The 17,169-nt window shown below is 46.4% G+C and overlaps 1 protein-coding gene across 9 annotated transcripts in view; it reads left to right on the top strand.

Moving 5' to 3' along the window:
* Nucleotides 1-17,169, top strand: part of tex14 (testis expressed 14, intercellular bridge forming factor) — a 25,698-nt gene that overhangs the window by 3,590 nt on the left and 4,939 nt on the right. For 5 of the 9 annotated variants that reach the window (XM_070434412.1, XM_070434411.1, XM_070434413.1 and 2 more), the window contains 24 exons: nucleotides 2,726-2,840; nucleotides 2,980-3,145; nucleotides 3,222-3,367; nucleotides 3,461-3,539; nucleotides 3,765-3,898; nucleotides 4,013-4,126; nucleotides 4,307-4,430; nucleotides 4,529-4,707; nucleotides 4,859-5,007; nucleotides 5,090-5,280; nucleotides 5,416-5,524; nucleotides 5,616-6,502; nucleotides 6,682-6,776; nucleotides 7,078-7,160; nucleotides 8,381-8,641; nucleotides 8,746-8,843; nucleotides 8,959-9,066; nucleotides 12,157-12,262; nucleotides 12,405-12,483; nucleotides 12,904-13,043; nucleotides 14,112-14,260; nucleotides 14,446-14,803; nucleotides 15,184-15,351; nucleotides 15,462-15,570. In XM_070434412.1, the coding sequence (XP_070290513.1) occupies nucleotides 2,726-2,840; nucleotides 2,980-3,145; nucleotides 3,222-3,367; nucleotides 3,461-3,539; nucleotides 3,765-3,898; nucleotides 4,013-4,126; nucleotides 4,307-4,430; nucleotides 4,529-4,707; nucleotides 4,859-5,007; nucleotides 5,090-5,280; nucleotides 5,416-5,524; nucleotides 5,616-6,502; nucleotides 6,682-6,776; nucleotides 7,078-7,160; nucleotides 8,381-8,641; nucleotides 8,746-8,843; nucleotides 8,959-9,066; nucleotides 12,157-12,262; nucleotides 12,405-12,483; nucleotides 12,904-13,043; nucleotides 14,112-14,260; nucleotides 14,446-14,803; nucleotides 15,184-15,351; nucleotides 15,462-15,570 (4,147 nt within the window). The other 4 variants (XM_070434414.1, XM_070434415.1, XM_070434418.1 and 1 more) reach the window with 4 other exon arrangements.

Here is a 17,169-nt window from a genome sequence, read left to right as displayed (position 1 = left end):
CCTCATCACTGTCAAACGCTCCCTGAAACACTTCTGCGAGCAGGCCTTTCTAATCGACCTGGCCGGGGTATCCTGGAATGACATTGACCTCATCCCGTCAGTAGATGATGCCTGGCTATTCTTTAAAAGTTCCTTCCTCACCATCTTAAATAAGCATGCCCCTCTCAAAAAATGTAGAACTAGGAATAGATATAGTCCTTGGTTCACTCCAGACCTGTCTGCCCTTGACCAGCACAAAAACATCCTGTGGCGTTCTGCATTAGCATCGAATAGCCCCCGTGATATGCAACTTTTCAGGAAAAACAGAAATTYGCATCCTGTAGTACTAACTCAAAAAGGTTCTGGGACATTATAAAGTCCAWGGAGAATAAGAGCACCTCCTCCCAGCTGCCCACTGCTCTGAGGCTAGGAAACACTGTCACCACTGATAAATCCACTATAATTGAGAATTTCAATAAGCATTTCTCTACGGCTGGCCATGCTTTCCACCTGGCTACCCCTACCCAGGTCAACTGCCCGGCACCCTCCACAGCAACCCACCAAAGCCCCCACCATTTCTCCTTTACCCAAATCCAGATACCTGATGTTCTGAAAGAGCTGCAAAATCTGGACCCCTACAAATCAGCCGGGCTAGACAATCGTCAATCACCGCATTCTTATCGGCAGACTCAATAGCCTTGGTTTCTCAAATGACTGCCTCGCCTGGTTCACCAACTACTTCTCTGATAGTTCAGTGTGTCAAATCGGAGGGCCTGTTGTCCGTACCTCTGGCAGTCTCTATGGGGGTGCCACAGGCTTCAATTCTCGGGCCGACTCTTTTCTCTGTATATATCAATGATGTCGCTCTTGCTGCTGGTGATTCTCTGATCCACCTCTACGCAGAGGACACCATTCTGTATACATCTGGCCCTTCTTTGTACACTATGTTAACAACCCTCCAGACGAGCTTCAATGCCATACAACTCTCCTTCCGTGGCCTCCAATTGCTCTTAAATACAAGTAAAACTAAATGCATGCTCTTCAACCGATCGCTGCCTGCACCTGCCCGCCCGTCCAACATCACTACTCTGGACGGTTCTGACTTAGACTATGTGGACAACTACAAATACCTAGGTGTCTGGTTAGACTGTAAACTCTCCTTCCAGACTCACATTAAGCATCTCCAATCCAAAGTTAAATCCAGAATCAGCTTTCTATCTCCCAACAAAGCCTCCTTCACTCATGCTGCTAAACATACCCTCGTAAAACTGACTATCCTACCGATCCTTGACTTCGGCGATGGCATTTATAAAATAAACTCCAACACTCTACTCAGACTACATCCAATTTGCTATCACAGTGCCATCCGTTTTGTCACCAAAGCCCCATATACCACCCACCACTGCAACCTGTATGCTCTCGTTGGCTGGACCTCGCTACATATTCGTCGCCAAACCCACTGGCTCCAGGTCATCTATAAGTCTCTGCTAGGTAAAGCCCCACCTTATCTCAACTCACTGGTCACCATAGCAACACCCACCCGTAGCACACGCTCCAGCAGGTATATTTCACTGGACGTCCCCAAAGATAACACCTCCTTTGGCTGCCTTCCAGTTCTCTGCTGCCAATGACTGGAACGAATTGCAAAAATCACTGAAGCTGGAGACCCATATCTCCCTCACTAACTTTAAGCATCAGCTGTCAGAGTAGCTTACTGATCACTGTACCTGTACACAGCACATCTGTAAATAGCACACCCAACTACCTCATCCCCATGTTGTTGCTCTTTTGCAGTATCTCTACTTGCACATCATCATCATCTGCACATCTATCACGCCAGTGTTAATGCTAAATTGTAATTATTTTGCCACTATGGCCTATTTATTGCCTTACCTCCCTACTCTTCTACATTTGCACACACTGTACATAGATTTTTCTATTGTGTTATTGACTGTACGTTTGTTTATCCCATGTGTAACTCTGTGTTTTTGTCGCACTACTTTGCTTTATCTTGGCCAGGCCGCAGTTGTAAATGAGAACTTGTTCTCAACTGGCCTACCTAGTTAAATAAATAAATAAGCCCAGGAAGCAGCCTTCAATTTGCCATTCAGCAGGTTTTAAAGCTTAATAATGTCCACATATGTTTGTTACTCACAAAATATGGACATTCAATTAGCAACTATTGTCATTTACTGCCGTCACGGCCGATGTGTACTTCCAAAAAAGGTTTAAATAAAGTTACATGAAACAGAAAAAAATGCCTCTATGGCACGTTCAATGTATTGATGTGTTGTATAGTTCCGAGCTGTGCATGGCAGTAAGGTTAGTGCTATCCGGGATCAATGATGTGAGCGATTTACATTGGAGGTGCACAATAGGCATTTTTTTTCAGTGGATTGTACATTCTTATTTAGAACTTTTTTGTAAGTACATACTGGCTGTGATGGCAGTAAATTATGATAGTTGCTACTCATGCATTCGTTACTCACAAATGATGAAATTATCTTGACATTATTAAGCTGGTAAATGACAAGTTCAATGGCTGCGGAAAGGGGATGCCTAGTCAGTTGTACAACTGAAATGTCTTCCGCATTTAACCCAACCCCTTTGACTTCTTCTGTAAAGCCAGATTCTGGTTCATATGAACACTACCTACTAGCACCTACCCAGTGAGCTTGACAGTTGTGACTAAATGGCTACCTTATGAAGTGAATCAATTGAAAGCTGTTCTGATGCTGTGCTATAGGTGTGGATGTGGACTGTGTCAATCACTTGGGCCAGACACCTCTGTTCTGTGCATCGCTCCTGGGCCTGGCAAGTGTCACTGAGCTGCTTCTGCAATTTGGAGCTGACCCCAACCAGTAAGATTGACAAGTCATTCACACACTCTCATGTCTCCTCTCTTTTTAGACATAAAATAAATACTTCGAAGATGTGTAAGCCTTTTAGTGCAGCATGTTTTGTGACACCATACTGTGAGTGACCTATTTTCCTGTGTAGTCGCTGTGAGGACAGGAGCACCCCCGTCCACGCTGCCGTGTTCGCCTGTAACCCCTGGCTGCTGAGTGGCCTGCTAGACGCAGGGGGGGACCTAAGGCTCCACGACCACAAAGGCAGGAGCCCCCAAGACTGGGCCGAGGCTGGGGCTCAGGAGCACAGCGCCAGGGTTGGTGCTCACAGATACAATGATCAGATACATACTGTATACACTACTAATCTCTCACTCCCTCTCTGTCATCAAGATGCTTAAGTTCCTGAAGAGCTGTGTGACCCACATGCACAGCCTGTCTCAGTTGCCCCAGCCCAGGGAGCTGCGCCGGACCCCCACCTCCACATCTTCCAAGACTCTGCTGCGCTCCCCATCTCTACTGGAGCTCCTCAAGTCCGGGTGAGTAGCCGGGGGATCCTACATTAATACTGCCCATTTTTGGGGGGTTTGTTTTCTTAAAATCTGTATGTTAACATTTCTCCCATGTTGTAGTGGCTCTGACCTGCACCTCAACAGAAAGATTACCAAGTCCTCTGCCTGTGACACAGTTCAATGTTTTGGCTTTGGAAAGGTATTTGCCTAAAACGGTGAAGTTGATGAAAACCAAAATAAGTTGCATCATGTGCCCACGTCATATTAGGATTTGTCCCTTTATCATTATACTATATGTATGTATGTAAGTATGAGTTTATTTGGATAAAAGCGTCTGCTAAATTGCATATAGTGTGGTATATTTTGGAATGGCAGTATTTTGTGTCTGGATGAGAGTGAGTGACTGTTTTCTTGCTGTGCTCAGTTGTGTATAGATAAGCCGGGATATGCGTTGGGCCTTCTGGCCTCCCTGCCTGTGATTGGGGACAGTGAGTTAGGGCAGGCGGACGACGAACCCCTCCTCTCCTTCTCCTGTGGCGCCTTCATTACCATGACCAAGTAAGACTACTGAGGACTGGAACCACGTCTTATATAACTCCTATGGGATTGCATCAAATAAGAAGCTACATACTTAGATGTTTTTTCCTTTAAGCTGGTTGTTCCATCTGTCAGTTACAGCTGGAAGGGCTGCAGGATCACTGTGAAGGAGCTGCAGTCCATCTCTCCACAAGGGGGCAGCCAAGAGGCCTACCTTGACCTGATGCTCATTGAGCTGGAGTACTGCAAGTGAGAAGACGATGACACTCTTTGAAGTCTTTAAACAACTTAAATGACTGCTGCGTTGAGTTCTCAAGTGTTTCTCCAAATAAGTCTTTAACATAAAGTACACCTGTCATTTCAGTGCTATTGATGCTGTCTATGGATATACAGCATAACCCAGTAACTGCTGTGACTGTCTGTTTGTAGCCAGCTGTTCCATCCCTACCTGCTGCAGCTGATGGCAGTGAGCATGTCCAGTGACCTGCTGAGGGTCCGTCTGGTGTTTGAGCGGGTCCACGTGGGCTCTCTGCACAACTTGCTGCACCAGAGGGTAATCCCCACCACACATACACACACTTTCAACATTTATCCGTGTTTTGTACTTACACATTCATTCAATTTAACAAATGTATTTGTGCACCTCACCAGCGTGCTGAGTTTCCAGTGCTGCGTGCTGAGACCATGCTGTTGGTGGTGCTGCAGGTGTGTGAGGCTCTGCTCTACCTGCACGGTCGGGCCCTTGTGTTGCGAGCGCTCTCCTCCCACAGCATCCTCCTCACACACCCTGGCGTGGCCAAACTCTCTGGCCTCGGCTTCATGGTGCCCAGGTAGGAAGAAAAGGAAGCTTGCACTACTAGGTCTTTCTTTTTCCTGTACAACTTTTGTTGTAGTCCATGCGCCTGCAATGAAATACTGAACATTATTCCATAAGGGTGGTAAGTAATAAATATTGGTCTGTATGTGCTGTTCTTCTCCCAGTGACAATAGTCACTGCAGACCCTCGGCTCACCTGCCCCTGCCCCCAGGCCTGTACAACTGGGCCGCCCCTGAGGTGATCAGACAGAGACCCTGCACAGGGAAGGCTGACCTCTACAGCCTGTGTGCCCTCATCCAGGAGCTCTATACAGGTAGCTACTCCGTCTGTTGTCCACTGCAGCAGTGTGAATATTTGCATGTGTGTGACTTTGGGGTGTGTGTGTTCTACTGTAGACTCAGTGCCGTGGGGCCCGGTGGACCCTCGTTGGATCAGGCAGACTGTTGAGTCGGGCCAGGCCCTGGCTACAGATTCCAGTGTGCCCCAGCCTTACTACGCCCTGGTCAGGGTGGGCCTGCAGCCCCGCCCTGAGGACCGTACACACAGCCTGCAGGACTTGCGCTACACACTGCGCCAAGACATGAAGGTATAGACTGCAGCCTAGGCACTCCGCCAACATAAGCAATGGTTGGTGTCGTAATAGTGGCAGCAGCCTCACATTATGGATTTGTTATTATGACCTCTCTGTGGTGATCCTGGTATGTGTGTGTGTGTGTGGTAGGAAATGTCCCAAGTAGGGGGAAGAAGGAGTGGGCTGTACACAGACGTAGGAGGAGGGCTTAGGCCTGCAGGCTGGAGTCCAGAGTCCGCCCCAGTCAAGGAGCCTGCAGGTGCTGGTGGTGAACACAGCACATACAAAACACCCTGAACAATATATATTTTTTAAAGGGTTTTATCCATGTCTTTTCCCCTCTTTCTCAGACCTCAGGCCTACCGCCTACACTGACCCACAGGAAGGTTCTTTAGGCAGTTCCATGGACACTACAGTGGACAGGGAGATCCAGGACCAGCTCAACGAACTGGACAAACTGCTGGACAGAGAGAACGAGACAGAGAGGGGAGAAGGAGAGATGACGACAGACTCTGAACAGCCCATATTCCACCGTGACATCTCTTTTAGGGACATCCTGCCCCTGGATGACTGGCGCCTGTGCTCTGTTGTGCCATCGGAACCCTACATCACCCAAGAAGAAGAGTCTGACTCCAGCACTGTAACAGAGGAGGAAGAAGAGGAGCGGACAATTATGAAGGAGAGGGCTGTTCAGCCAGAGTGCCCAGTGTCCGGAAAGCTCTCGGAGCACATCAGCTCCATCGTCCTCAACCTCAAGGTCTCCCAAGTACTGTTGCAGCAGTCCGAGTGCAACCTGGCCGCCGTGGAAACAGGCCGTTGTCGACGGCAACAGGCGCGGGGGGCGGTCGACGAGGTGGACGGAGGGGCAGAGGGAAAAGATGCTCAGACCCCCCACATCTCCTCCTCAGCCTCCACCTCCCTCTCCTCCACTCTCTCTGGGTCGGTGTGTAGTTACATGTCCCGCGCAGTGGGGCCTCCTTCACAGTACCGCCTCCTACCACATGGTGTCCACCCCTCGGCCAAGAGACTGGAGGCCCAGCTACTGAAGGGAGGAGAGGCCAGGCCGATCAGCGCTGAGGAGCTGGCCGCGTGGCAGAGGGAGTATCCTGCCGAGGAATACCCTAATCTGGAGTGCACTACTTCGGAGGGAACCGGCAGCGAGGGCGAAGAGATGAGCCACTATAGCTCAGCTCCGGAGGACAGCTTTGTCAACATATGCCCCAGAAGGCAGCAGCAGGTAGCACACCACCACAAATTGCAACCTCTGGTGTTACACACACACACACGCGTACACACAACTGCAACTCTGAGTCTCACAAAAGTGCCATGATTGGATGAAGAATATATTCCCATAGTACAGTTTGTCACAACTATGGCTCTTACCAGGTTGTGTTGTGACTGCTGTCTGTCTGGTAGGCAGGTAGAGATAGAGGCTCCAGAGGGACAGTGAGAGGAGGTCAGCAGGCAGAGACAAAGCAGCAGTCAGTGGACAGACAGGAACTCACTGACAGGTACAGAACACTGGCAAAGGCAGCACTGTTCTCTGCTCTAAATCCATATGCATACGGTAGAAAGTATAAGTGTGGGATATAAAACTCGCAGTGGCCTCATTTAGTCAAACTATATGGTGGGGACAATTGTGCAAATCTAACCCAAAATGTACAATAATTGCAACACCAATATCCTACAATTAGCTACAACAGTATACCTTTGAGCAACATTTTCCAATGGTGGAATTTATGTTTAAAAAATGGCTAGGATTTGGTGACACACCAATTTACATTTTGTTTGCGTGTTTTTGCCCCATCCCAGGCTCTGTCTGTCCTCTGAGGGGACAGAATCTCTTGAGGACAGTCCCAGACGGCCTGAGATCCCAGCCAAGGCCAAATGGACCAGTGAGATTTCACTATATTATACACTGAACAAAAATATAAACGCAACATGTAATGTGTTGGTTTCATGAGCTGAAATAAGATCCCATAAATTGTCCATGCGTACAAAAATCATATTTCTCTCAAATTTTGTGCACAAATTTGTTTACATCCCTGTTGGTGAGCATTTCTCCTTTGCCAAGATAATCCATCCACCTGACAGGTGTGGCATATAGAGAAGCTGATTAAACAGCATGCGCATTACACAGGTGCACCTTGTGCTGGCGACAAGAAAAGGCCACTACGCAGCCCAGGACCTTCATCTGGCTACTTCACCTATGGGATYGTCTGAGACCAGCCACCCGGACAGCTGATAAAACTGGGTTTGCTCAACCAAATAATTTCTGCACAAACTGTCAGAAACCGTCTCAGGGAAGCTCATCTGCCCGCTCATCGTCCTTGACCTGACTGCAGTTCGGCGTCGTAACCAACTAAGTGGGAAAATGCTCACCTTCGATGGCCACTGGCACGCTGGAGAAGTGTACGCGTCACAAATTAATCCTGGTTTCAACTGTACCGARTAGACCGCATGTATGGTGTCATGTGGGCGAGGGGTTTGCTGATGTCAATATTGTGAACAGTGCCCCCATGGTGGGGTTATGGTATGGGCAGGCATAAGCTACGGACAACTAACACAATTGCAATTTATCGATGGCAATTTGAATGCACAGAGCTACTGTGACGATCCTGAGGCCCATTGTTGTGCCGTTCATCCGCCACCATCACCTCATGTTTCAGCATGATAGTGCACAGCCCCCTGTCGCAAGGGCCTGTACACAATTCCTGGATGCTGAAAATGTCCCAGTTCTTTCATGGCCTGCATACTCACCAGACATGTCACCACGAACCAGCATGTTGGGATGCTCTGAATACACGTGTACGATAAATGGTGGTCACCCCAGATACTTTATGGTTTTCTGATCCACATCCATAACTTTAAAAGTTATCTATGACCAACAGATTCATATCTATATTCCCAGTCAGGTGAAATCCATAGATTAGGTYCTTTTTCAATTAACTGATTTCCTTATATGAACTAACTCTGTAAAATCTTTGAAATTGCTTTTTTATATTTGTGTTCAGTGTACATGCATTATACCCAAGTTACAGTTCACAGAACACCATCTTTACATTTATTACAGTTCTGACCCCAACTTCCTTCTAAATTCCTCGTCCTCTCATAGGCGAAGTGTCAGAGTTGGTGGCCAGGATGACCCGGGGGCGTCTGTGGGTGGCTGTGGGCCCCCCTGCCAGCAGTGACAGTGAGGAGATGGAAGACAGACAGGGGTTTGGGCGAGCGGTGGAACCACCCAGACAGGACCCCCTGGGGCGCAGTGACAACGGCTACAGGTCCTCTCCAGACCCTGCCTCACAGCCACAGAAAGCTGCAGCTGAGGCCCTCGAAAGCAGCTCTGAGCTGGAGCAGATCTTCAAAAGCTTTGCAGGTGATGCAGCTGATAAGCATGCTATACTGTCCTTATGCTCATAGATATGATCCTATCCTACTATGCTTCTATCTACTGTCTCAGTATCTCATCTTTCTATACAGGTGTCCAGAGTGAGAGTGAAGAGGATGCAGATTTCCACACAGTGAACCGCACCTTCAATATGACATGTGGGGTGTGGGAGGGCTCGGGACAAAGGGAGGTTAGATGAGAGAAGCAAAACCTCAACTCTGCACCCCATAGAGAACATAATCATCAGATTCTATTAGTTAAAATGTTACACACTCAGTCTTAAACCCTTGACCTTGTGTGTCCAGGAGGAGGGGACCTCTGAGTCGGACTACACCCAGTCTCCTGTGGAGCCTTCCAGCATGTTCTACACCCCCAACCCAGAGCAGAGGAACAACCCATCCAGAGACAGCCAGGTCTAGTAGTTCTTAGTTAACRTAATAGTTACAATGCCTTTAGAAAGCATTCATATCCCTTGACTTATTCYACATTTTGTTGTTACAGCCTGAATTCAAAATGGATTAAATAGATTTTTGTTCTACCCATAATGACAAAAGTGAAAACCTGTTTTTAGAAATGTTTGCAAATGTATTAAATGAAATCCAGAAATATTTCATTTACATAAGTATTCACACCCCTGAGTCAATACTTTGTAGAAGCACCTTTGGCATTACAGCTTTGAGTTGTCTTGGCTATGTCTGTATCAGTTTTGCACATCTGGATTTGGGGATTTTCTCAACCTCTTGCTGTTCAGTTAATCTTCAAGTTTTTCCACAGATTTTTTATGGGATTCAAGTCTGGGCTTTGGCTGGGCCACTCAAGGACTTTCACATTCCTGTTCTGAAGCCATTCCAACGTTGCTTTGGCTATATGCTTAGGGTCGTTGACCTGTTGGAATGTAAATCTTAGCCCCAGTCTTTCATTTACACTGAAGCAGGTTGTCATAAAATATTTGCTTGTATTTGTCTCCATTCATTGTTCCCTCTATCCTTACCAGTCTCCCAATCTCTGCTGCTGAAAAATATTCCCAAAGTATGGTGCTGCCACCACCATGGTTCACAGTATGGATGGTGTTAGACAGGTGATGAGCTGTGCCTGGTTCAGGCCAAATAGTACAATTTTTGTCTCATCAGACCAAAGAATCTTTCACGTGCCTTTTTGCAAACTTCAGGTGTGGTGTCGTGTGCCTTTTTATCAGGAGTGGCTTCCACCTAGCCCCTCTCCCATAAAACCCAGATTGGTGAAGTGCTATWGAGAGACTTGTTCTGTCAGAATGGTCATTGGATTCATTGCCACCTCCCTGACCAAGGTCCTTCTTGCCCGGTTGCTCAGTTTGGTTGGACGGCCAGCTCTAGGCAGTCTGGGTAGTTCCATATTTTTTCCAATGATGGAGACCACTGTACTYTTTGAAACTTTCAACACTGTAGACATTTTTTTTATACACTACATGTGTGTGTGGACACCCCTTCACATTGGTGGATTCAACTATTTCAGCCACACCTTTTGCTGACAGATGTGTATATAATCAAACACATAGCCATGCCATCTCCATAGACAAAAATTGGCAGAATGGCCAGTATTTAAGAGCTCAGTGACTTTCAATCAAATGTATTTATAAAGCTCTTCTTACATCAGCTGATGTCACAAAGTGCTGTACAGAAACCCAGCCTAAATCCCCAAACAGCAAGCAATGTAGGTGTAGAAGCACTTTCAATGTGGCACTGTCATAGGACGCCACCTTTCCAACTAGTCAGTTTGTCAAATGTCTGCCTTGCTGTTATTGTGAAGTTGCTCCTAGACGTTTCCACAACGGCTCAGCCGCGAAGTGGTAGGCCACACAAGCTCACAGACCGGGACCGCAGCGCGCTGAACCGTGTAAAAAATAGACTGTCCTCGGTCGCAACACTCACTACCGAGTTCCAAACTGCTTTTGGAAGCAACATCAGCGCAACAACTGTTCGACAGGAGCTTCATGAAATGGATTTCCATGGCTGAGCAGCCGCACACAAGCCTAAGATCACCATGCGCAATGCCAAGCGTTGGCTGATGTGGTGTAAAGCTCGCTGCCATTGGACTCTGGAGCAGTGGAAACGCATTCTCTGGAGTGATGAATCGAGCTTTACCACCAGCAGTCCGACGGACGAATCTGGGTTTGGTGGATGCCGGGAGAACACTACCTTCCCATATGCAGAGTGCCAACTGTAAAGTTTGGTGGAGGAGGAATAATGGTCTGGGGCTGTTTTTCATAGTTTGGGCTAGGCCCCTTAGTTCCAGTGAAGGGGAAATCTTAATGCTACAGCATGCAATGACATTCTAGATGATTCTGTGCGTCCAACTTTGTGGCAGCAGTTTGGGGAAGGCTCTTTCCTGCCAGGCCTAATCACCCAATATCAGTGCTCGACCTCATTAATGCTCGTGGCTGAATGGAAAAAGTGCCCCACAGCAATGTTCCAATATCTAGTGGAAAGCCTTCCCAGAAGAGTGCAGGCTGTTATAGCAGCAAAGGGGGGGACCAACTCTATATTAATGCCCATGATTTTGGAATGAGATTGTTTGAAAAGCAGGTGTCCACATACTTTTGGTGTGTATATGTCTCATCACAAGTCTCTCGGAGCTCTGCAGACAGTGCCTTGGACTTCATGTTATAGTTTCTGCTCTATATGTGAAATCAAAATATAGCTATTTCTCTGTCCGCTTTTGTATATAATCTATACTGAACAAAAATATAAACGCAACAATTTCAATGATTTTACTGAGTTACAGTTCATATAAGGAAATCATTCAATTGAAATAAATTAGGCCCTAATCTATGGATTTCACATGAGTGGGCAGGGGTGCAGCCATGGATGTGCCTTGGAGGGCATAGGCACACCCACTGGGGAGCCTGGCCCAAGCCAATCAGCATGAGTGTTCCCCCACAAAATGGCTTTATTACAGACAGAAATACCCCTCGACCATCCCGCATATGAAGCCGGATGTGGAGGTCCTGGGCTGCTGTGGTCTGCAGTTGTGAGGCCAGTTGGACGTACTATCAAATTATGAGTTTCTTCTCTGGCATGCACTGTCAACTGTGCGACCTTATATCAACAGTTGTTTCTTTCGATATCATGTCCAAACAATTTAATTGGCCACATGTGGACTCCAAGTTGTAGCTACGTCGAGGATGATCAATGTAAATTGGATGCACCTGAGCTCAATTTGGAGTGTCCTAGCAAAGGGGTGTGAATGCTTACGTAAATTAGATTTCTGTATTTCATTTTCAATAAATTTGCCAAAAAAATCTAAACATGTTTTCACATTGTCATTATGGGGTATTGTGTGTGTGATGGGTGAGAATCTATTTTGAATTCAGGCTATAACACTGTAATAAGTCAAGGGGTATGAATACTTTATGAAGGCACTGTATATGGTATAACATAACGTAGGAGTAGTTAGTTATTTAGCTAATTAGTTAGTCATGCATGTAGTTGCTGGTTTCCTCTAACTGGTTGGTTTACTCCCGTCAGAGCCCTGTCAGCTCAGAGGAGGACCTGGATGTGACAGTGGAGGTGTGTAGGGGTGCTGACAGTAGGACTGTACCAGAGGAGCAGACGCTGGAGACCAAACATGGGAGTAAGATAGCTGTGTGTGTTTTGACACTCAACCAGAGTTGGAGCAGTATTTCAGTTTGTAAGCCATCATATTCACTGCTGGGTCATTCAGGCAGTAGTAGATGAGGACAGATAATAAACTGATGTAGTGTTCATTTCCCTAGAGTATCAGCCTGTACAGGAGTCAGATGAGATTGATATAAACCCCACTGTCAGTCAGCACGCACCCTTTCCAATGGCCAGGTAGGAGCAGCACCAACACACTGACGCTCCATGGTAGAATCAACTGTACAATATGATTATGTAACGTATGTGTGTTAATAGAAGTTTCAGTGCAGATTAATGCTTAAGGTTTGTAAATCGCTCTTGAACCTGATGGGAATGTTGTATAGGAGCTCTGGAAAGGGTGAGGCTGTAGTCCTGTGTAGCTCAGTTGGTAGAACATGGCGCTTGTAGGTTTGATTCACATGGGGGACCAGTATGAAAAATGTATGCTCACTACTGTTGCTCTGGAGAAGAACGTCTGCTAATTGACAAATGTAGATTGAGGTGTGATATAGTCAAGAACCAACAGTTCTTCCTTTGGGAGTATGTCCACATATCATGCCCAGTGTGCCACACGGAGTATTTCTGCAGATCATGTATGTATGTATGTATGCATAGTGGTCTACCTGACCTGGCTGATGTCTCCAGCATCACGTGCTCACCCGCCCAGCACCATGAGTGGTTGGGCCAGGAGAGACTGCAACCCAGCCCCCTGAACAGACGGCCTCCGCCCTGCTACAGCACCCCACGCAGCCCAGGTACCAACCAACACCACCCAGCTACCAGTGTTACATTTAAGCTCCATTATATGCGTAGCTTTGCCATCAGCACTGTTTGCTACAAAGTGCGTTCTACCTGCTACACGCAGAGGGGAAGAGTGTCTTCATTCTATTTTCCCCTACTATACCATATTCATCGATTATGCCTAGGTACAATAGCTTTGGTCCAGTTTTTCGCAAGTACTCATTAAATTGTTGCTAGTGGTTGTACTGAATGTTMCTCTAATTACACAAGTTGCTATTGTTTACATAGTCAATGTAGCTAGCTAGAGTTTCGCTAGCGAGTAGCTTTTAATTCATAAATCGTAGTACAATATCCAGTGGTGTATAGTCGAGGCCCTATGCAACCAAAATCAACTTTATTTCAAACATACATTACCAGTCAGTTCACACTGTCATGAGAATTTTCAATCCCAATGATAATAACTATCAATCCCTGAGGTTTGTAAGACCATGGGTATACTAATTAGGGAAAGACTCAGCTTTATGCAAAAGGTTAGTACAGTTTATTCAGAGAACGTTCTAAAGTCAAGAATGCAAACAGTCTATATAACACACTCAAACAAGTTCAAATTTTAAACTACGCCTTTCTCAGGCAGTCGGTGTTTTTCCACTACACAGATACATTGTTTCTTTAATCTGCAACATGTTTCATAATTTTCTGCAAGCCTAACAGTTTCTCCCCTCCACGGGTGGAGACAGAATGTCCTGTAAGGAACACAGTAGTACAGCTTGTCTGTCGATAGCTCCTCTTATCATTTGTTTCACACTTGCACCCTACTTACATACTAAAAAGGAACAAAAAGTCCTTCTAATTCTGACTAAAACTACACACATCAGATTATAGTTTTATGATTCTAATAAATTTTATACAATTATATGGTTTCAGGGTGGAATATTTTTAGTCATTACCATTAAGCATATAATTCCCTTATCACACACGTTGCATTGGTTCCTTGAGTGTGCATGTTTAACACCAGGAGCACTACTTTTACAAGTTGAATTGCAGCAAGATGTCACTGGTATACTTGTTTTGGTGTGGTGCAGCGACTGCGCCCAACTACAGAGCCATGGGGGTCACTGGGGAGCCCATCCCYGCTCTGCCCAGCCTGCTGGACACCTCCACCTGGGGCAGCACCCGCTCCCTGCCCCCCCACACCGAGAGCTTCGCCACTGCCAGCCTGGGAGCCAGCACGGTCAGAATAGTCAGCACTCTCCCAGTCAGAACAATGTTTCAATTATTTATTCAGACCTGTCGAAATATATAGTACGCCGGTGGCCACCGACCCTTGTCCTGGAGATGTGCAGTTTTACCCATTAGTTATTTACCTTATATCAACGTAACTGAAATGTTGATGTATTTTGGYTGCTCTATCTGCAGACGGACCTCTCCAGACAGACCTCACCCCTGATGAGAGACTCCTCCCTCGAGGAGACTGGGACGCCCGTGGGCGTGTCAGAGTTCACCACAGCCAGCTCCGGAGAGAGACAGACCACAGGGACCAGCCAGGAGGGGGTGGGCCCTACCTACACCGTACCCACCACCAGCCAAGAAAGGTTGGAGGAGAGAGAGAGTTTAGAGGAGAAGAACATGGAGTATCTCGAAGGGGAGAGAGGGATGTCGCTGGCTGCTGACAGGAAAGAAGAGTTGGAAGGGTCCGATCAGGGTAGCTGTGCTGGTGTGGATGTCGACCTGATGGATGAAGATCCTCTGGATGCTAGCTCCTCTGTTTTAGAGGGTGAGGTGTTGTCTCCAAACATAGTTCTGGAGGAGCGGGTGCAGGCTTTTATAGAAGCTCTATCCATGTTAATCCAACCCCCCCAAAAAATTGTGATGACATTAAATCAATGTGGAAAACTGTCATGATATTTTTTGATTTCACGTTTAATTCCCGTTAGTTGACAACTCAACCAAATGTAAATCAGAACTGACGTCTGCGYCCAGTGGGAACTCGCCTGATTCAATTAAGCAAGGTGTTGCTGATCAGTTGAATGTTATTGTCAGTAACTGCATTTCAACTAACTGACGTGATATTACTATTAGATCAGTATCAGTATTAGACCAGTGTATTATGCATGTTTGGTGGTAGACTGTTCAGTTATAAACCTGTCTCTGCAGAAGATGAACTTGTGTCAGATGAGGAAGAGTTGCCTGGCGAAGAGGAGACAGACCATGAGGATGAAGAGGTGATTAATGATCAAGTGCTAACTGGCGAAGAGGGTTCTGTGGCCAGTACAGAGCAGGCAGAGACATCAGGAGCTCACCACGGCAGCACACACAGTGAAGGTACTACACTGCATTACATCAGCATTATAAGAAAATAAAAAACAGTATCTCTAAACAGTATACATATTTCTAGTAAGAAATGGACCCAAAAGTAATTTAGCTCCGTTCAGATTATCTTTCAGGCTGTGGTCCAGACACAGAGGGAGCTGCAGCACCAGTACAGCAGAGCCAGGCCAAAGGCCTGTCTGGAGGCCCAGATTCACTGGAGGAGACTGACAGGTAGGCCTCACTAAACACAGTGTGTTCAGAACCTTTGACACTTTCCACATTTTGTTACGTTACAGCCTTAATCTAAAATGGATTAAATGAAAAAAGTTTTCAATCTATGCAGAATACCCCGAAAGAAAAAGGTTTTAAGAAATGTTTGCAAATGTTTTAAAAATAAACATACCTCGAAGTTGCGCTCAGGTGAATCCTGTTTCCATTGATCATCCTTGATGTTTCTACAACTTGATTGGAATCCACCTGTRGTAAATTCAATTGATTGGACATGATTTGGGAAAGGCACACACCTGTCTATACAACTGTTCCCACAGTTGACAGTACATGTAAGAGCAAAAACCAAGCCAAAATGTATGCAGCATTGAAGGTCCTAGAACACAGTGGCCTCCATCATTCTTAAATGGAAGAAGTTTGGAACCACCAATACTGTTTCTAGAGCTGGCTGCTCGGCCAAACTGAGCAATCGGGGGAGAAGGTCCTTGGTCAAGGAGGTGACCAAGAACCCAATGGTCACTCTGACAGAGCTCCAGAGTTCCTCTGTGGAGATGTGAGAACCTTCCAGAAGGACAACCATCTCTGCAGCATTCTACCATAAAGGCCTGATTGGTAGAGTGGCCAGACAGAAGCCACTCCTCAGTAAAATGCACGACATCCCGCTTGGAGTTTGGCAAAAGGCACCTAAAGGACTCTCAGACCATGACAAACAAGATTCTCTGGTCTGGTGAAACCAAGATTGAACTATTTGGCAGAATGCCAAGCGTCACGCCTGGAGGAAATCTGGCACCATCCCTGCAGTGAAGCATGGTGGTGGCAGCATCATGCTGTGGGGATGAGTTTCAGCAGCAGGGACTGGGAGACTAGTCAGGATCGAGGGAAATAGGAACAGAGCAAAGTACAGAGAGAGAGCCTTGATGAAAGCCTGCTCCAGAGGGCTCAGGACCTCAGACTGGGGTGAAGGTCACCTTCCAACAGGATAATAACCCTAAGCACACAGCCAAGACAACGCAGGAGTGGCTTTGGGACAAGTCTCTGAATGTTCTTGTGGCCCAGCCAGAGCCTGGACTTGAACCCGATCGAACATCCCTGGAGAGACCTGAAAATAGCTGTGCAGTGACACTCCCCATCCAACCTGAGAGAGCTTGAGAGGATCTGCAGAGAATGGGAGAAACTCCCCAAATACAATTGTGCCAAGCTTGTAGCGTCATACCGAAGAAGACTTGAGGCTGTAATCGCTGCCAAAGGTGCTTCAACAAAGTACTGAGTAAAGGGACTGAATATTTGATAATTTTGCAAATGTATATAAAATAAACTTTTCTAAAAACCTGCTTTTGCCTTGTCATTATGGGGTATTGTGTGTAGTTTGAGGAAACAAAACAATTTAATACATTTTAGAATAAGGCTGTTATTACATAACAACATTTGAAAAAAGTCGGTCTGAATACTTTCCGAATGCACTGAAGCTCTGGCCAGGGGTCACCGCTGTGCCTGCTTTTGTTCCAGCCAACACTTAGTTTATTCACTCCCAACCTCCAGGACAAGGGTTGGTGACTACTGTATTGGACACTACTTCTGCCGTATTTATTAATTGGCTATATT

Source organism: Salvelinus sp. IW2-2015, linkage group LG23 (genome assembly GCF_002910315.2).
Source record: "Salvelinus sp. IW2-2015 linkage group LG23, ASM291031v2, whole genome shotgun sequence".
Lineage (NCBI taxonomy): Eukaryota > Metazoa > Chordata > Actinopteri > Salmoniformes > Salmonidae > Salvelinus > Salvelinus sp. IW2-2015.
This window is presented reverse-complemented; position numbering and strand designations above follow the sequence as displayed.